This window comes from Rhinatrema bivittatum, chromosome 4 (genome assembly GCF_901001135.1).
Source record: "Rhinatrema bivittatum chromosome 4, aRhiBiv1.1, whole genome shotgun sequence".
Classification (NCBI taxonomy): Eukaryota; Metazoa; Chordata; class Amphibia; order Gymnophiona; family Rhinatrematidae; genus Rhinatrema; species Rhinatrema bivittatum.
In genome coordinates this window covers 415,731,190-415,752,351 of record NC_042618.1, presented here as the reverse complement: position 1 = coordinate 415,752,351, position 21,162 = coordinate 415,731,190, and the positions used below count along the sequence as shown (strand labels likewise).

The 21,162-nt window shown below is 42.8% G+C and overlaps 1 protein-coding gene across 1 annotated transcript in view; it reads right to left on the bottom strand.

Moving 5' to 3' along the window:
- Nucleotides 1-21,162, bottom strand: part of LOC115089424 (solute carrier family 26 member 6-like) — an 81,911-nt gene that overhangs the window by 38,671 nt on the left and 22,078 nt on the right. Inside the window, exons 5-9 of the mRNA XM_029597517.1 lie at nt 20,888-21,054; nt 19,279-19,443; nt 14,908-15,060; nt 8,347-8,429; nt 789-936 (exon numbers count right to left, since the gene is read on the bottom strand). Coding sequence (XP_029453377.1) covers nt 789-936; nt 8,347-8,429; nt 14,908-15,060; nt 19,279-19,443; nt 20,888-21,054 — 716 coding nt within the window. The remainder of the gene's footprint in view (nt 1-788; nt 937-8,346; nt 8,430-14,907; nt 15,061-19,278; nt 19,444-20,887; nt 21,055-21,162) is intronic.

The following is a 21,162-nucleotide window of genomic DNA, read 5'->3' as shown; positions in this document are numbered from 1 at the left end:
GATATTGAAAACCCGTTTATTGGTGGTTTGTTAACTGTTCAATTACTTACTTCTAAAACTCAATAAAAATGATTAAAACAAAAAGAAACATGCTTTAGCAGTGTTTTGGATGTGTGTAGGGAAAGAGAAAGAGGCATCAAAGTTGACCTCAAGGTTATGGGCCAAGGGAACCAGGAGGACGAGAGCACTATCCAAAGAGACAGAAAAATAGGGAATAAAAGAAGCAGGTTTGGGGAGTAATACAAGAAGTTCCATCTTGGCTATAGTAATTTTAAGATGGTGGTGGGACATCCAGGTGGCAATGTCAGACAAGCAGACTGAGATTTGGGACTGGCTTCTTGGTGACATTTCTGGTGTAAAGTGGTCGCTTTGGGCATCACCAAATAAAAGTGATGTTGAAAGCCATGGGAAGACATCAGAGCACTAAGGGAAGAAGTATAAAAAACAAAGAGAAGAGGGCCCAAGACAGAGTTTTGAGGCACACAGACTGATAGCAGAATAGTGATAAAGAATCCCCAGAGGATACTGTAAAAGTATGCTGGGAGAGGTAAGAAGAAACCCAGAATAGAGTCCCAAAAATCCAATAGAGCACAGTGCGTCAATGATTAGGTGGTGCACAACAATGTCAAAAGCAGTGGATAGGTCAAAAAGGATTAGAATTAAGTAAAGGTCTTTGGATTTTGCCATGAAAAGGTCACTGGAGATGTTGGCAAGAGCAGAAAGGAGAAAAAAATTAGTTGAAGAAAAGGTAAAAAGAAAAGTGGAAATGATGGATATTTTTGACTGACCTGATTGCTGTCCACCTTGTAGCCATGTTTCACAGCGAACAATTTACCCAGGGAGATGGTGATTGCATATCCTACCACAGCGATGGCAAATGAATTTCCTACCAATTTCCCAAAGAGGTTTGCCTCTGGTAACACTGGTAGTCGCAAGCTGTAATCGACAGGAAGGAAAAAGCAACAATGCAACAAATTATTAATTGTGTACAGACATATTTATTTTATTTATTTTATTTATTTAAAATTTTTATATACCGGCATTCATGTTGCAAACACATCATGCCGGTTTACATATAACAGGGGTGTACAGTAAACAATTCAATAACCTATTTGTGTAGAAGGAAGCAGTTACAAATAACAAGGTAATAGAACTGGGAGGAGAGAAGAAAAGAAAGAGAATAACATTAGGTATAGGTATTTACATTAGTAATAACATTTTTACATGTGGAAGTGGTAGAATCTGGCTGAATAGAGTTGGCAAAAAGAGGTTAAATATTGGCAAAAAGAGGTTAAATATTGGCAAAAAGAGGTTAAATATTGGCAAAAAGAGGTTAAATATTCAATATGATTACCGGTATGATATGAGCAATTATTCATAAAAACAGGGAGAATATCAAATATCATCTACTAGCAGAAATCTGCAAAAGATTTATGTTGAAATGAGTTTCGTTATTGCCCGATGCTGATCCTAATATTCTCTTCCTCCCTGACAACCAGTCTCTCCCTCATCCATACATCTCTCTTTATCTCTTCTCAGGCCATCCCCAACACTCTCTCCCTAGCAAGTCAGCTAGTCCTCACTAGTCTTTCTCCATCTGCCATTCCCTCCAGGCGCTTTCTGTACTGGTCCTGGTTAGAGGTTTATTGGCATCAGTTAATGCTTCTGGCCATTCATGCTGTGCAGACCTGCAGGCCATGGGTTCTTTTGCTTTCTTCTCTCCACTAATCTCTTTCTCTCTCTCTCTTTCTCTCCTCTCTAGCCCTTACCCAACAGTCTCTCTCTCCCCCCAGTTTGTCCCTACCAGTCTCTCTCCCCTCACCCATCAATCTCTCTCTCACTCTCCCATGCTCACTGGTCTTTGCTGCGTGATTTGTGATGCATCAAATCAAAGTTTCTGAATATTCATGTAGTACAACCCCGCAGGCTGAGTACATTCTCACTGCAGCCAAACACCATATGCAATTGTGCATTTTCCAGGATACAGAATTATATAGTATATAATATTAATAAACAATCATTGTTATGTTTGGCGATCTGCGAGCTCCTCTTGCAGACCACCACACTCACCTCCTCAACTGACTCAGCCGCGACCTGCCTCAGCGTGGCAGGATGCCATTGTCTCCTCCTGCAACACGCTCACGTGACACCATCACCCGCTGGCAGGCCAAGATGCCGACGGCTTCCCTAGGGTTCACACGTGCCAACATCACAAGATTTAAAGTGCTCATGGTTGGAAAACCCCCGCAGCACCCTTAGATGACATCAATCGGCCTGCCTATAAAAGGCCTGCCCAGATGTCTGCTCAATGCCTCAGCAACAGGTCCCACTTCTTCTGTGAAGAGCATGTTGCTTCAGCATCTTGTCTCCAACCCAGTCTTGTCTTCAGTGTCTCATCTTCAGCCCAGCCTAGTCTTCAGCGTCTTGTCTTCAGGTCCTGTGTGGTCTTCAGTGTCCTTGTCTTCTATGCTCTTCCTTGCCTGACCCGTCTTTCCTATCTGTCCCTTCTTCCCTTCAAACAGCTACCTGGATTGACCTTAGCCTGACCATGGATTATGTTTGACCGCTGCCTACCACCGACCACTGCTTGCCATCAACCACTGCCTACTCCCAGATTACCCTTCACCACTGCCTGCCAACAACCACTGCCTGCTCCTGGATTACATTTGACCATTGCCTGCCATTGATCACTGCCTTCTCCTTGATAAGTCTAACCACCACCTGTTTATGACCCTGCTATCCAAGGACCTTCTCTTCGACCATCAGCAGAGACCACACCCCATTCCTGCTGGCCCTGAAACCCAAAGGCTCAACCCGAGGGGAACAAATGCTGGTGTAGGCAAAGCTCCAGCTGGGTCTCTGCTTCATCTGGGTCCGCCTGCTGAATTGGGAACCTGCAAGGCTCCTCCCTGCAGGCTTTGCCAATCCTTCCTCAGCCTAAGAGACCACAAATGCAGCAAGCAGTAATTCACAATAACAGAAATTTCTACATGCATGGACCTGAAATCTTACTCCACTGACTCAATATACACACGGGGTATTAAGAGGCAGTGACAGAGTTCCATTGATGTTTGAGGTACAGTAACTAACCAGTAAAGCTTTTAAAAAAATTGTTGAACAAAATCTGAACATTGGCACGAGCTTCACAAGAGCTGGCATGTGTAAAGAAGTAAATCCGTCCAGTGAGAGGACTGACTGCAAATACCACTCTAAAATACTGTACTGGCAGCCAGCAAGCATTCTGGGAAGAGAAAACAGAGAGACAACGATCTCAGAAGAAACTCTTCTATAAGCACAGAGAGGATGGGAATATAATGAGAGCTAAAATATCATCTCAGCAAGTAAACATCTGAAAAAGATGCCACCCTCTCTAATAAATGGAGGTTAACATATGAAGAAGAATGCTACGGATTTGGAACATCATCTCACAACTTCCCTTATACTAATTATGATGACAGAAAGCTCAGCAAAAATACCCCTCAGTGTGCTTTTCTGCCACCCTTTCCCTTAGTACCAAGAGTTTAAACAGGTCTCTATGTCTTCTCAGCTCTTGTAAAGTGTCAGACTTCAGCAGAGTGTCACTGAAATCAAGGGAACCACAGCCCCACAGCCAGCATCACACTACTAACTTTAGCCTCAGAATTTTGATTAACTTGACCTGGTCCACTCCTTTAACATCTGTGTTTGTCTCTTTTTAGATCTGAGGGGTCAGCTGTGGGATCTCGTTCTAACAGGTAAGAGTCAGTGATCCAGTATTCCCTAGATTTCTTTATTTTTATCCACTTTTACTGATAAATTGCCAAATACCAAAAAAAAAAAAATTCCACAAAAAATCTGAATAGTTTTTACCTAAATTTTCTTCCAACTTTGTTTTTATTGTTATGAATTTTGTTTAACAACCAAAATACAAACAACTTGCGCAATCTCAAATAAAAATACTAAAGTGAAAAAACCCCACAGATATTAGAGAGTGCTTCCGTCCCTTATTATGTTATCTTATGTTCATGCGTTTTATGTATTGTTTCTAGTTATTATATTCTTGTGTTATATGTAAAGCCTGTTGCTACTTTATGTTTCAATGTGAACCGAGGTGATGTTTCTAAACGTGCCGCGGTATATAAACTCACTTAAATAAATAAATAAATAAATAAATAAGTAAGTATTACTAAATATATGATGTTCAACATATTGCATAAAGGGTGCCATGTAGACTCAAAGGACAATAATTTATTATTAATAAAAGGAGAGAGTTGTTCCATTTGAAATATTTTCCACATTTTCTTATACCAATCAGTAATCTTGCGTGGGTCATCGCATTTCCATTGAGAAGATATCACCATCCTAGTTGCTAACTATAAGGTAGAAAAAGGTCTTCTATTCAGAAAGGAATATCAGGGTCATTAGTAGAGCCCAAAAGCATCAATAGATAATCCGTTGGTAGTAAGAGCCTCATAATCTTATTAACTATTTTAAGTGTTTTTATCCAAAGAGTTTGAATTTTAGGGCAGTTCCACCAAATAAGCTTAAAAATTCCCTTAAAGGAAAAATTGACCGCTATTAAGTGGGGTAGACATCGATCATTTCAGAGCACCTGGGAACCCTTTGGCAAATGGATGGAAGATGGAGGGAGGGGTTGGGATAGAGGTGGGGACTGGCTCTTTAAGCTGTTAACTTTGCTGTTTATTATTTCATATGCTTTCCGATATGTTCCTGATAATTGTGCTTCAGGCTATGGGCCTGATTTAAAAAAGCATTTACATGCTTAAAATTGAATTTTACACATGTAAATGCACTTTATCCGTGTAAGTAGGCTTTTGAAAATTGCTACAATATATGCCATTGAATTGTCCATAGGATTTTCCCATGAAAGTACAGTTTATGAGTACAAATGGCTTTTGGAAATTGCTACAATCGTAGCTACATTTACACGTGTAAATCTTTTGAAAATTACCCCCTATGGGCCAGATTTTAAAAAGGTTACGCGCGTAAATCCGGTCTTATGCGCGCCGGGCCTATTTGAAAAAGGCCCAGCGACGCGCATAAAGCCCCGGGATGTGTGTAAGTCCCGGGGCTTGCAAAAAGGGGTGGGGTGTGGGCGGGGCGGGGGAGGGGAGGGGAGGGGTCAGAGGCTCCAGGCACAGCGGCCATTTGCCGCTGTGCCAGGGATCACGCGTCAGCAGTCAGGGCTGAAGTAAGTTGTGAAACAAAAAAAAGAAGAGAAAAAAGGTAGGGGGAAAAGGGCGGGGGAGGGAAGGGAAGGTGGGGGTGTGGGGTAGGGAACAGGGGAAGACAACGTGGCTTGGCGCGGGCTCGGCATGCGCAAGATGCACAATTGTGCACCCCCTTGCACGTGCCGGCCAGTGGCGTAGCCACGGGTCGGCCTGGGTGGGCAGGTGCCCACCCAACTTAGACCCAGGCCCACCCAACTGGCACCGGAACTGCAAGGCTGTCGCGGGATCCCATCCCCGCGACAGCGAACAAGAGAACCCACGCCTCGCGCGCCATCACGGCACACGTGGGGAAGCGCTGCTGCGGCCGTATGGCCAACCGGTCTTCCTGTTCGGGGGGGGAGCGGAAGCGCCGCGCGCAGCTTCCGCTTCCTCCCCCCAATGCAGGAAGATCAGCTGCCTCTCCTGCTGCCACCCGTTCTCCTGCTATCTTCGGACCAAACGGCCCGCCGAACTTCCTGTTTAGGGGAGCGGAAGCGCCGCGCACAGCTTCCGTTTTCTCCCCCAAAGCAGGAAGATCAGCTGCCTCTCCTGCTGCCACCGGCCTCCTGCTATCTTCGGGCGTCGGGCCGTACTGCCCGCCGATCTTCCTGCTTGGGGTGGGGGGGGGAGGAAGCGGACGTTGTGCGCTGCGCTTCCGCTCCCCCCCCCCCGACAGGAAGTTCGGCGGGCAGTACGGCCCGACGCCCGAAGATAGCAGGAGTCCGGTGGCAGCAGATCTTCCTGCTCTGGGGGAGAAAGCGGAAGCTGTGCACGTGCTTGAATGTGTATGTGTGGATGAGAATGGGAGTGTGTGTGGGTGAAAACTGGAGCCTGGGTGTGTATGTGGGTGAGAATGGAAGCTTGAATATGTGGGTGAATGGGAGCTCGAATGTGTGTATGTGTGGTTGAGAATGGGAGCCTGGGTTTGTGGGTGGGTGAGAATGGGAGCTTGAATGTGTGTATATATGGGTGAGAATGAGAGCCTGGGTTTGTGTGGGTGGGTGAGAATGGAAGCTTGAATATGTGGATAAGAATGGGTGCTTGAATGTGTGTATGTGTGGGTGAGAATAGTACCTTAAATGTGTATATGTATGGATGAGAATGGGAGCTTGAATATGTGTGGGTGAGACTGGGAGCATGGGTTTGTGGATGAGAATGGGAGTCTGGGTTTATGTGTGTGGGTGAGAATGGGTGCCTGGATGTGCGTCTGTGTGTGCATAAGAATATAAGCCTGGGGAGGGGTGAGAAAGTGAGAACTTGAATGTGAGCTTGGGGGGGGGGGGGGAGAGCATATGAGAGAGACAGCTTGAGTGTGTGAGAGGGAGTCTGTGAGAGAAAGCGGGTGTGTGTGTGTGTGTGTGTGTGTGTGTGTGTGTGTGGCAGGGAAGAAGAAAGTAATAGAAGAAAGACACTGAAAAGGAATTAGGAAATGAGCTATAAGGGAAAAAGAGACCAGGACCAACTGATTAGAAAAATACAAAGATCAGACAACAAAGGTAAAAATATATATCTATATTTTGAGATGTTAGCAATTTAAATATAAGCAACACAACCGCTCTCTCAAAATTTATGGACAGGTAGGAGCCATGTATAAAATCGTAATAATAAGAAGGCTAAAGTACCACAAATCACCGTGAATTATGTTTGTATCATTAAGTAAACCTCATATTTAGGCGTAGATGTGAATGCTATGCTGCATAATTTGGCATTATTTATCAGTAAAAAAACAACTAGTAGACCTGCATGCCTACAGCCCACCCATGTTAACCTTGTGCCCACCCAAAAAATCAATTCTGGCTACGCCACTGGTGCCGGCCCCCGATTTTATAACTTGCGCACGCCTGCGCGCGCAAGTTATAAAATCGGACATACATGTGTGCGTGTCGGGTAGCGCGCGCACATCCTTTTAAAATCTACCCCTCTATGTACATCCTTGACTGTTTATCTCTGGGGGGGGGGGGGGGGGGCCATGGAAGTGCTCCGGCCCTATAATTGCATTGCTGTTATGAAAAATCTTTCAATAAGCACATAATTAGAAAAAAACAAACCTTGATATACACCCTCTCCAGCATATATTTGGATTATCTGGCCGGATTTTGCACAAAAGGGCCGGAGTAAGATAGGACTGAGATAATATTTTATGCTGAGTATCTAAGTGACTAGTGCATATAGAATTATGCCTAGTATTGCTCCAAATATCAACCCACTAGTCATCTCACATTGGTTCCTGTGTATCGTTCTATTTTTGTTGGTTCAAAAATTTATTTCCCCTATTTAACTGAAAATTAATTGTTGACATGAGGACTTTCCTTGTATTTTTTCTTTGAAAAATAAGCTCAGTCTAATTCAACAAACCTAAGAAAGAAGCCTTTTGAGAAGCTAAAAAATGTTGACTTTGTAACAAAGGGTATATTGGAACAATAACATCACTTCGCATGTTAACAAAAATATCTCTTGTGACAAAAGCTCCCTCCTTAATAAAATCAAGAGCACTTATCAACCCTGAATCTTTCAATCATACAAATCGATTTTGTTGAGCATGACCAGTTTGAAAGAAACAATTAACACAAATCAGCGATAGTGGCAAAAATTCAGAATTGAAATGAAGGGATCTAGCCACCTTTTCCCAAAACATGGAAAATTGGTTCAGTCAAACGATGAGAACCAAAATGCACTTGAACCAGGGTCCCAATGTTGTTTTCTGATTTTGCCTACAGTGTCATGTCCAGTTAACATTATTTACTGATTTCCATTCCAGCTTTGAGAGATACTGCCAGTTTTACCTGGGTTGCAATAAAGCTTTTCTATATACCAATTTTTTCTTTCCTAGGAAAAAAGATGCACTTCCACCTAAAACCTGATTTCCTCTAGATTTAAATTTTAATCTGAAATATATAAATTATCTTTTCAAATTATCCTATGAGTTTTTGTAAGGGACACCATAGGTGTATTTTACTAAGGCTTTGAATGGTTTGCAGCCCAAGTCCCCAACCCAGTCCACTAGTAAATAGCACATTTAGCATATGAGGAACAGAAAGTTAGGAGATTGGCTAAGAATTTGCTAAAGGGATCCACTTACTATCCTCTTCTTCTGTCAAGGAGTCCTGAAGATAAATTTATCCCAAATGGCACTCACCCAACGGGGATTTCACCCACAGTCTGAATGCCGAACTTTTCATGCAGACTCAGTCCATAGGATATTCCCGTGGAGACAATGAGCTGAAGAAACAAGCAAAACCTTATGAATCAATGCTGCAATTACAATAAAAATCTGCTTTTCACAAGTCCTGTCAATATGTGCCTTCAAGTCCTACTAGAAAATGTTTTGGGTGGAAATGTTCAATGAAACTGAATATTAATTACAGCACAAATAATGGGGTTGATTACAGATTTGACAAGTGGATCAACTTCTTCATAAACGGCGGGCATGGAAAATCCTTTGTTTTCAGGTTACTTTTTTATTCAATTCAATTCCTTTTCTTTTTGTCATATCAGCATGCACTAAATGGTTTTAAGGCATGCTAAAATGACAAAGGAAAGAAAATAACATGTTGGTTTTCTGTTGTTAGGGATGTGAAATTGCAAAAAACAATAATGCGATTTCCAATCAGTTTAAAACAAAGATACATCCTTGTTAGGGGTGAATTGTAGGAAAATATCAGCCTGGGGGATTTTTTTTAAACAGGCCCATGTGATTCAGTGACTCCCAAAAGCACACCAAGCTGACCCTAGAGAGGGACATTATGTGACCTGGAACACGTCTGCCTCTACTGTCAGACTTCAGCCAAAAAATCTCCAGCACCAGGCCTGCTCGCCCCTTCCCCAATTTCCCACTTACCTTCACCCAATCCTCAAATTCCTGCTTTAATCCCCCACCCCAGGTTTGTTTTTTAGCAGGTAACCTTAATTTATGTACAGGCTACAGCTGGTGCATTCAGCTGCTGGGTCTGCAGCACTTTGTTGTCCTGGTGATAGCGCCAGAGCTGCAATGTGATGGTCCCAGTCAGTCCCTCTCTCCTTCACTTTTTTTTTAAACTTTACTGGATTCACGGAGGCCAAAAAAAACTCAGTATCTTGTCCCAGGGCAGTGCATTTTCAGTCCCAGTGCTGCCTGCCAGTGCTTGCATATCCTCACTTTCCCTTCTTCCATCTCTGAGGCTACAGGCAGAGTTTCAACCGGACAGCAACAGAGCTCGGTGACTGCAGGGCTGGCAATAGACTGCTTTTATTCTCTCTAGGAAGGGCCCTAGGGCGGGTAGCTCATCCCCAGTTAGTAAAGGAGGTGGGAGAGACAGGAAGGAGGGCTGGGGCCAGGACACTGCAGCTCCGACTGGAGCATCAAAGAGAGGCAGGTCAAAGACAGGCAGTGCTCTGACTGGAAAACAGAGCAGCATTTAATTTTTTTTTTTCAAATATATGCAGCAGGCAGGGGTCATCCAGGTACTGGCTTACCTGCAACAAGTACCAGGCTGCCTTTGCTCCCTCTGAAATTGAAGCCCAGCATGTCTGCACACAAAGACAAGGAGCTAACTGCTAGTGCAGTTGAGCCACAAAGAAAGCAGAGGAGTCTGAGTGGAAATGTCAGGTGACCAACATAACCGACCCACTGGGGCATGCCCGATCCCGCAACAGGCCAATCTGCCCCTGATCCCTGTACTTCATTGACCTTTTATACAGTGAATAGCCACACTGGATGGACACTGGATGTAGGAGAGGAGGCCTGTCTGAGAGATCAGCTTGTTTGCCTTGAGAAGAACCATACTGGTCCTGGAGAAAGTTAGATTATTTGTACTTTGTGATAGTTGTTCTTGGACCAACACAAAAAATGAGCCAAAGATAATACAGGTGTTTCTTTGAAGCTCACATGTCTTGTGAACCTCCTTGAGTTCATTCTAGATAGCTCCTGGACAGCAAACTCTTTGGATGATGGGCATGGTAATTTTCAAAGACATTTCCATGGATGAAACAGTGCCTTGCCTGCAGAAATGACACTATATGCAGGCAAACTTACATGTGTACAAATTATACTCCTGGGGGAATTCTGCGCAAAAATTTTTTAAAATTCTGCGCACAAAAACTTAAAATTCTGCTAAATTCAGCATATTTTATATTGATCAAAATAAAATTTATATGACAGTCTTTAAGTTATTACATTTTAAATTAATAAAGAAAAAAGTTATTACTTAAAGATGCAGACTTTTAAATATTTTGAGCAGAATTTCCCTAGAAATTCACTGTAAGAGTGTCCCTTCCACTCGTTCTCCCTACTCCCCTGGCCACTTTGCCCTCTCAGAACCCAACTCCTCCACCTGCCAGTATCTCTCCCCTCCACCTCTAGGCTCAACCCCTTCCACTCTATCGCCACTCTCAAAGTTTGACCCCTTTCTCAGTACTCCCCTCACACAGGCTCCCTCTGTCCCTCTCTCTCTCACACACATGCTCCCTCTCTCTAGTGCACATACACACACCCTCATACAGGCTCTCTCACTCTCTTGCACACACTCATCCCCTCATACAGGGTCCCTCTCTCTTACATAAACAGCCACACAAACTGCTGTTCTCTCTCACATATACACCCTCACACAGGCTACCTATATCTCTCTCTCCTGCACCCCTTCACACAGGCTCTGTCTCACACATACACAATCCCTTCACACAAGCTAGCACACAAGCTACACACGATCCCTTTTTCATATGCACGAGCTCCCGATCTTCACACACATCCGCACTCCTTCACAATCTCCTCATATAGGTTCCCTCTCTCTGGCACCCACACTCAAGCACCCCCCACCCCGTGTTCTCTCACACCTCTGCTCTCTTTCTCTCACCCCTCCCCCCCTGCTCTCTCTCACATTCCCTCCCCCTCTTACATCCCCTCCCCCTCTCTCCTCTCACCCCCTCCCCCTCTCCCCTCACTCCCCCTCCCCTCCCCCTCACATCCCTTCCCCCTCCCCTCTCTCACACACACCCCTCTCTACACACATTCACTCTCATCTATGCCGCAAGCGGAGCATGTCCCGCAGCACACAGGGGCCTTAATCCTCGCCGCGAATGCACATGCTCTGATCACGGCACGCCGGGGCCTTCATCTTCAGTGCACATGGCGTGCCGGGGTTTCATCTTTGCCGCAAACGGCGCGCTCCATTCGCAGTATGCCAGGGCCTTCATCTCTGTGCAATTTTCTGCACAGAATTTGGCAGTTCTGCACAGGGGGGAGTTCTGCGCAAATTCTGCACCCCGCAGTAGCGCAGAATTCCCCCAGGACTAAAATTATATGCACATAAAGTTAACCAGACTGAGACAAGGCATTCTCAGGAACACTTATGTACAGTACATACTTTTGCATTTTCCCAGAAAGAAAATCTGCATAAATTATCAAGTGTAATTATGTGCAGGTGGATTTGGTGGGATAATTTTCAAAGGTTAAATAGGAACGTATTTTCCCTTTAGAAATTAGTGTAACTTATGCCTGTATTTCATTTAAAGTTTATATGGACTTCTACAAATTACCCTTCATAAGTTGGTAGCACAATCTGCAAAGAATTCACTTTATTTTTCCAGAAAATAAATAGTGTTGAAGAGAAAATGCAAAGAAGATGCCTGACTCAGTTAGTTCCTAAACAGCAGTGGTTCAACAGTAGTGGGCTTCCAAGAAGGCTGGGGTGACCTGTATGAAGGGACCATGGTTAAAACCCAAATTTCAGTAAGCATGGGGAGACCAGATATTTTTTTACAACAGCCTCACTAATCTTACTGGGTGATGGGATTATTACAAGCTTTGGTAATAAGACAAAAAGGGGGCCTAGGTCAGGACTTCCAAAAATGTTGCCCCATTATCACATCATCCTCCAGGATCACGTGAACTTTCAAGTGCTAAAATGGGGTTATAATGGCTAACATTTTTCTCTTGGATAGATTAAGAGGTGGGTGGTGAGAGAGAAGTGGTGGCAATCTCTATCAACCCATGCACACTTAGGCCCCCACGCTCATGAAGGTCAGCACGGGGCTGTGACCTAGTATAAGCTCACAGGCTTTGCATTAGCCCCAATCCCTCCTCACACACGGGATAAGGACACTGCAAGACCTGTGAGTGTGTGTTTGCTAAAAGGCACAATGCTGCCTTTCACTACTAAAGCTACTGCTGCTTCTGACACCTGAGGAGCACTCCCATTTGAGGCACTTGTGATCCCGGCTTCTCGCAAGGTGGTCTTCTTACTGCAAGAACTAGGCTGAGTGGTGAACTTGGCCAAAAGCAGCCTACAGCCATCTCAGATGCTGGAGTATCTTGGCATTGGTTTTGATATGAAGCAGGGCAAAGTGTTTATGCCAGAGAGTCGCATTCAGAAATTTATTTATTTATTGTATTTATATACCGATACTCTGTTAACAATCACAACAGTTTCCAACACAAAATAACTTCTGAGCTGCTGCTTTGGTGGTGAAAGTCATGCCTCCTTGTGACATCATATCAGGGCGATGGCTCTATTTAAACAGGTCCTGGACGCCGGAGGTGCTTATGCCTGCGCTCACAAAGGAGCACAAACAAAGGAGCACGCTCCTTCGTGCGTGCCTGTGTGCACCATTGACTTCTCTGGCTTACCTTTTTATCATTAACATGTACATCTCAACTATCACGTCAGGGGTGTTTTGGAGATTTGTGTGTTAAATGTTATTTCTCCAGATAGAGATTTGACCTCATATCTATTCCTCTACAAACTATTCTAAGTCCTCAGACATCTAACTCCATCTTTATTTCTTTAGTTAATGTGCACTCTAATTGCCTTGAGGTCAAGCAGCATCTGATGCAGTACTTGAAGGTTACTGGATCTGTCAGGAAGTCTGATTGACTGTTTGTGCTCCATGGTGGAGGTAAACAAGGTGAACCTGCGATGCGGGCAACTATAGCCTGTTATCACGCCCGCCTATGTGAATGCTGAGATTCCTTTGCCTAAGCAAGTTAGAATGCATTCCACTAGAGCTCAGGCGATATCATGGGCAGAGCTTCACTTATTGTCTCCTGTTGAGATTTGCTGAGCAACGACATGGTCTTCCTTACACACCTTTTCCAAGCATTACCGCTTGGATGTTCAGCCTCAGGAAGACACTGCCTTTGCACGTGCGGTGTTGACTAAACTGTGGGCAGCCTCCCGCCCTCTTCAGGAGTAGTTTTGGTACATCCTACTCATGTCGATTGGCTTGCCTGAGTGCAGAGGAAGAGAAATTACTACTTACCTGATAATTTCCTATCCTTTAAGGAAGGCAGGCCAATCCACAATGCCCCTCGGCTGCCAACTTGCCTTTAGTTCGTCCTTAAGTGCGGAAGATGCAGAGTGTTGTTCCTGTTTATTTGTTGATTGTTAATTTTTTTTTCAAATATATGCAGCAGGCAGGGGTGATCAAGGTGCTGGCTTACCTGCAACAAGTACCAGTCTGCCTTTGCTCCCTCTGAAATTGAAGCCCAGCATGTCTGCACACAAAGACAAGAAGCTAACTGCTAGTGCAGTTGAGCCACAAAGAAAGCAGAGAAGTCTGAGTGGAAATGACACGTGACCAATCTAACCGACCCACTGGGTTTACTGCTTGTTAATTCTTTTGTCTAAGCTCAGTGTTCCCAATTAGTTGGAAGTATGAGTGGTTGACTGATAATAGTCATGTTCAAGTATAATCAGTTTGTCCACAGTTTGGCTTTTTCAGAGAATACAGATGGGTTGATGTCAGGGCAGGGCTATATGTCCTTGATGTCATTGAGTCAGCTTTATTCTGTCTCCATCTGCTGGTAGAGGTGCATAACCCACTCATGTGGGACCCTAAAGGCTAAAGAATGGAAATGAAGAAAAAGTGTATGAAGTAACTTGATAGTGCAGCGGTTATTACCCTTAACCAATAAGCCTTGATACTGTTAATGCAACTCCATCACTGCTCTCTGCTTCAACGGCAGGGGCAAAAGGGAACTGGATTTGTTCAGCAACCAAGGGCCCCGACCTTTACGGTCTGGGGAAACAAGTATGGAGGTAACTTACCCTTAACCAATAAGACTGTTACTTCAAACATTGCTTTCTGCTTCAACAGCAAGGCATAACAGGGAACTGGATTCAACAGCAATCAATGAGGGCTAGTGTGGAAAACTGATAAGCACCGGGGGGGGGGGGGGGGGGGGGGGGGGGGGGTTAACAGGGCACTGGATTCAAACAGCAACCAATGAAGGTCCTGACTTTTATGGTCTGAGAAACATATAAGCATGCGGTAACCTACACAGCACAGCACAAACTACCATAAGCTTACAGGGCAGACTGGATGGACCATTTGATCCTTTTCTGCCGTCATTTATATGTTTCTATGTGTGGATTGGCCTGCCTTCCTTACAGGAAAGAAAATTATCAGGTAAGTAGTAATTTCTCCATTTTTTTGCAGAAAGGGCAGTTGACACATGAAACAGCCGCCCAGTGAAGATGGTAGTGGCAGCCAAAACAGAATCAGAATTCAAGAATGCATGGGATAAGCACAGAGGATCCTTAATTGTGGGAAAGCAAAGGTAAAACTGAAGATTAAGTAGAGTCTGTAGTATTGCAGTGAAAAGTAGTATAGAAAAGAAATAGATGAGAGGGCCTAATGTCATTATGTGGTATCAGTTTATCTTGATATATTCTCAACCTCATTAGTATACCTGATCATAGTCCTTGGCTTTTGACAATCTTACCATAATTAGCTCAATGGGGATGGGCATCAGAAACTTGGAACTGAATTTCTCATTTATCACCTTCACTGCAAAGAGCATTCCCAAGGAAATGATGCTTGTGATCAGTGTGCCAATGTTTGTCTGTGGCAAACTGGTGAAGATTTTTATTAAAGTCTAAAGTAAAAGGAGGAAAATAGCAAGTTAGTTAAATAAACAGGAAGATGTTTAAACACAGGGAATACTCCCAAAAGTACTTTTCCCCATCTGTTGCTTAGGGGAAAAAATTAATTTTGGAATAAAACCCATAGTGGGCACACATTAAGGACATAAGAACATGCCATACTGGGTCAGACCAAGGGTCCAACAAGCCCAGCATCCTGTTTCCAACAGTGGCCATTCTGGCCAATCCAGGCCATAAGAACCTGAGAAGTACCCAAAAACTAAGTCTATTCCATGTTACTGTTGCTAGTAATAGCAGTGGCTATTTTCTAAGTCAACTTAATTAATAGCAGGTAATGGACTTCTCCTCCAAGAACTTATCCAATCCTTTTTTAAACACAGCTATACTAACTGCACTAACCACATTTTCTGGCAATAAATTCCAGAGTTTAATTGTGCGTTGAGTGCAAAAGAACTTTTTCCGATTAGTTTTAAATGTGCCACATGCTAACTTCATGGAGTGCCCTCTAGTCTTTCTATTATCTGAAAGAGTAAATAACCAATTCACATCTACCCGTTCTAGACCTGTCATGATTTTAAACACCTCTATCATATATCCCCCTTCAGCCGTCTCTTCTCCAAGCGGAAAAGTCCTAACCTCTTTAGTCTTTCTTCATAGGGGAGCTGTTCCATTCCCCTTATCATTTTAGTTGCCCTTCTCTGTACCTTCTCCATTGCAATTATATCTTTTTTGAGATGCGGCGACCAGAATTGTACACAATATTCAAGGTGCGGTCTCACCATGGAGCGATACAGAGGCATTATGACATTTTCCGTTTTATTCACCATTCCCTTTCTAATAATTCCCAACATTCTGTTTGCTTTTTTGACTGCCGCAGCACACTGAACTGACGATTTCAATGTGTTATCCACTATGACGCCTAGATCTCTTTCTTGGGTGGTTGCACCTAATATGGAACCTAACATTGTGTAACTATAGCATGGATTATTTTTCCCTATATGCAGCACCTTGCACTTATCCACATTAAATTTCATCTGCCATTTTGATGCCCAATTTTCCAGTCTCACTAGGTCTTCCTGCAATTTATCACAATCTGCTTGTGATTTAACCACTCTGAACAATTTTGTATCATTTGCAAATTTGATTACCTCACTCGTCGTATTTCTTTCCAGATCATTTATAAATATATTGAAAAGTAAGGGTCCCAATACAGATCCCTGAGGCACTCCACTGCCCACTCCCTTCCACTGAGAAAATTGTCCATTTAATCCTACTCTCTGTTTCCTGTCTTTTAGCCAGGTTGTAATCCACGAAAGGACATCACCACCTATCCCATGACTTTTTACTTTTCCTTGAAGCCTCTCATGAGGAACTTTGTCAAACGCCTTCTGAAAATCCAAGAACACTACATCTACTGGTTCACCTTTATCCACTTGTAATGAGAGGTAACGGTGGTGGGGCCACTTGGCAATAGTGATCATAATATGATCAAATTTGATTTAATGTCTGGAAGGGGGACAGTAAGCAAATCCATGGCTTGGGTAAAGCCATGCTGACTTTTTTCCATTAAACCATGTCTTTCTATATGTTCTGTGATTTTGATGTTTAGAACACTTTCCACTATTTTTCCTGGCACTGAAGTCAGGCTAACTGGTCTGTAGTTTCCCGGATCGCTCCTGGAGCCCTTTTTAAATATTGTGGTTACGTTAGCTATCCTCCAGTCTTCAGGTACAATGGATGATTTTAATGAAAGGTTACAAATTTCTACTAAGAGGTCTGAAATTTCATTTTTGAGTTCCTTCAGAACTCTGGGGTGTATACCATCCAGTCAAGGTGATTTACTACTCTTCAGTTTGACAATCAGGCCTACCACATCTTCTAGGTTCACCGTGATTGGGTTCAGTCCATCTGAATCATTACCCATGAAAACCTTCTCCAGTATGGGTACCTCCCCAACATCCTCTTCAATAAACACCGAAGCAAAGAAATAATTTAATCTTTCCACGATGGCCTTATCTTCTCTAAGTGCCCCTTTAACCCCTCGATCATCTAACAGTCCAACTGACTCCCTCACAGGCTTTCTGCTTTGGATATATTTAAAAATGTTTTTACTGTGAGTTTATGCCTTTTCAAATTCTCTCTTAGCCTGTCTTATCAATGTCTTACATTTAACTTGCCAACGCTTAATCATAATCCTATTTTGTTCTGTTGAATCCTTCTTCCAATTTTTGAATGAAGATCTTTTGGCTAAAATAGCTTCTTTCACCTCCCCTTTTAACCATGCCGGTAATCATTTTGCCTTCTTTCCACCCTTTTTAATGTGTAGAATACATTTGGACTGTGCTTCTAGGATGGTATTTTTTAACAATGATCATGCCCCTTGCACACGTTTTACCTTTGTAGCTGCTCCTTTCAGTTTTTTTCTAACAATTTTCTCATTTTATCAAAGTTTCCCTTTTGAAATTTTAGCACGAGAGCCATGGATTTGCTTACTGTCCCCCTTCCAGTCATTAATTCAAATTTGATCATATTATGATCATTATTGCCAAGCGGCCCCACCACCGTTATCTCTCTCACCAAATCCTGTCCTCCACTGTGAATTAGATCTAAAATTGCTCCCTCTCTTCGGTTCCTGAACCAATTGCTCCATAAAAATATTATCTATTCCATCCAGGAAATTTATATCTCTAGCATGAACCGATGATACATTTACCCAGTCAAATTGGGGTAATTGAAGTCTCCCATTATTACCACACTACCAATTTGGTTAGCTTCCCTAATTTCTTTTAGCATTTCACTGTCAGTCTCACCATCTTGACCAGGTGGACGGTAGTATATTCTTATCACTATAGTCTTCCGCAACACACAAGGAATTTCTACCCATAAAGATTCAATTGTGCATTTAGTCTCATGCAGGATGCTTATCCTGTTGGACTCTATGCCATTGCAGACATAAAGCGCCACACCACCTCCCGGGTGCTCCTCTCTGTCATTGCGATATATTTTGTACCCCGGTATAGCACTGTCCCATTGGTTGTCCTCCTTCCCCCATGTCTCTGAGATGCCAATTAAGTCTATGTCATCAGGATAGGACATCGATCCTAGCACTATCTAGATTTTTTAAGTTGCGAGAAGAGTGTGGGTTGTATTTGTATACTGTTTATGGAAGGAAGGTGGATAGTATGAATAATATGCTGTGTATGTTGCTTTATTGTAATCTGCTCTAGAATCTTTGATGAAAACTCAGATGATAAAATGTAATAAGGATTAGTTATGTGGCTGACTATTCTTACTTTCCCTTGGTCTGTATCCTTCATCCTGTATTCTCTTTCTCCCTTCCTCAACACACACTCATCTCCCAGTTTCACTAGATTTATTTATTTATTTATAACATTTGCTACTTTCTTAATCAATAACATGTTTCAAGTGAGATACAATCCACATGAACAAAGTAACAATCGTGGTCAGTATTAAAATCAAACTTAACAAAAATAAACAAGTTAGAAATTATAATTCAATAAAATAAGAATCAAATTAAACCTAGAGAAAAAACAGAGCTATTTGGACATACAACTACAATAAACACAGTGAGAATGAGCAAACAATAAAATTATTTTATTTGAAAATAGTTATAAATCGCTTTCTCCAGATTAAAAATCGCCCAAAGCGATATACAAAAGGTTCAAGTAATACAAACACATCAAATTTGACATACAGCTTAAAACTAAAATCAACATAACAAAGCAAAAATAAAAATAATAATATATGGTACTATTTCTGCATTCCCCACATCATTTCAACATCATTTCATTGCTTGACTGACAACCCATTTCCCTTAATTCCTGGCCATTATCAACCAGGTTTACAACCCTTTACATTATTAACTTTTGCTTTGATCTACTCTAGAGCCCTCATTCCTGTTCTATTTTACTACCAAATTAAGAAGAGAGCAATGAACCCAGGGCAGTATAATATTTAGCAACTCAGTAGATAGCAGGTAGTAATAAGTGTCGGTACATATGAACCATTTTGCCTACTCAGTCTGTCCAGTTGCACCTGCCTTAGTCGCTACTCTAGCTAGCTCATCATCCTTTCTTTCTTTTTCCACAGCTCTCTGCAAAAAGGAGACCTGCCAACATCTGCTGTACAAGCTTGAACATCCACTAGAAGAATTCCAGTGATATTTTTCTACCATCTTGCTTCCAACTTACATAAATCAGTGACAAGGGCTGGGTATGTTGACTGAGCTGAAACCCAAAGATGTTTTTCAGCTGAGACACTGTCACATGGATGGCAGAGGCTGTGGTGTATCCGCTCACCAGAGGATCAGAAAGGTAGGTAACCACAAACCCAAACTGCACCAAACCAAGGAAAAACTGCAAGGGAGGACCACAGTTAAGATAAGAACATTAGAGATTTTGCATTATCTGTTAAGTGCAAGAGAAACTGAGTTCTTAGAGATGGCTACATCGTAAAAAAAAAAGAAAAACAACTGTGTGAAACAAATACATCAGTGTTGATAAGAATTATTGTTAATGTTTTTATTGTTCCTGTGAGTAGACTGCCTTTGAAATAAAAGTAATAAAACCTTTCTTATAACTAGTTTCGCTTTCCTGTTGTAACTGGCAGGCTGCAGGTACATCATCGAACCTCAAAGCACGCAAGATCCTGCTACTACAGGAATAACCCCTTCCAGCATTGGAGTGGCACTAAAGTCTTGAAGGAAAATTCCCTTTCAGCCAGCAGGAAGACCTGGTTTGTCTGTAAAATCATCCTGGAGAAAGGCATGGGAAGAGCATGGATACAAAAAGCAGGAAAAAAAATTGCCCTTCTAAGTGAAATAGATTTGGCAGTCCAGGATATTGGGAATGCATATAATTCCACAAGTTTCACAAGCGAGTTTATTAATGTTTAAAAGTCTAAGCAAAGGTAACATTTTTCAAAGAACAAGTTTTGTTTTTATTTAGTATTTATATTTCCAGTTGTTGCATAGAGCGTGGATAGGCAACTCCGGTCCTTGAATGCCACACGCCAGTAGGGTTTTCAGGATATCGACAATGAATAGGTATGAGATGCATTTGCATCCACTGGCTCCACTGCATGCATTCATTAAGGATAGTCTGAAAACCTGACTGACTTGCAGCACTCAAGGACTGGAGCTGCCTACCCTGTGTACAATCAGTGCACTATTATTCCTATAGTTACAATGTCCCCCTTTCCTGAAGAGCATACAATCAAAGACTGACCACTCGGAGATTAAAGTGTTTTACTCAAAGTGACTCCGTAGTGGTAGATAAGGGAATTAAATTGGGTCCCCCTGATTCTTCCTGCTGTGCTGTAAGCCCTCTGCTGTATGATCTGAGCTCAGGCTTCCTGTCTTCCCCTACCCTGGCAGCATTCTGGTTCTTTGTGGAGCTGATACATTCACAGCCTAGGGAAAATAAATATCACAGCACAAACCTGTTGTACTTCCCTAATAAAGGAGTGACTTGCCTCTGAACAACTCCCACTACAGGAAATGTTCCCTTCAGTCCACTACCCCTCAGGCACTGCAGAAAAAGGGAGGGTGGGAACAAATAAGATGAAATACAAAATAGCAACTTGGGATGGTTTCAGAGGTTTAAAGTTCTTTAGAATAAGTCTTATACTCTTCTGTGCCTGGCATAGATGCTGACATAATATTTAGAGTCAAGCTACCAAGAGAAAGTGGAAAAGTTTTGGAACTTTCACATACCAAACTGGTTCAGAGAAAGGACATAAAGCTTAATCGAAGCCAACTCCTTGTATTTTCCTCATCCACATTCTTTTGGTGTTTCTTACCTGAAAAATTCCAACGAGGAAGGTTAATGCGCTGGCCAGCTCCACTCTGGCTTTGTCTCTGGCCGCCGTATCAAGCAGCGTCCCATTGCCTGGCAGCATGAAATCCTGATTGGGTGCTAGCGATTCAGTCACGCTGCCAATCATGACACAGAGAACTGCAAAGCTGCCTGCAAGAGGGCGAGCAATATGGACAAAAGCATCCTGAAGCGATGCTGTTTGAATGTTGCATGACAGGACAAGCATATGCCTGCGTAAATTCTGGAGGCTTTTTATGA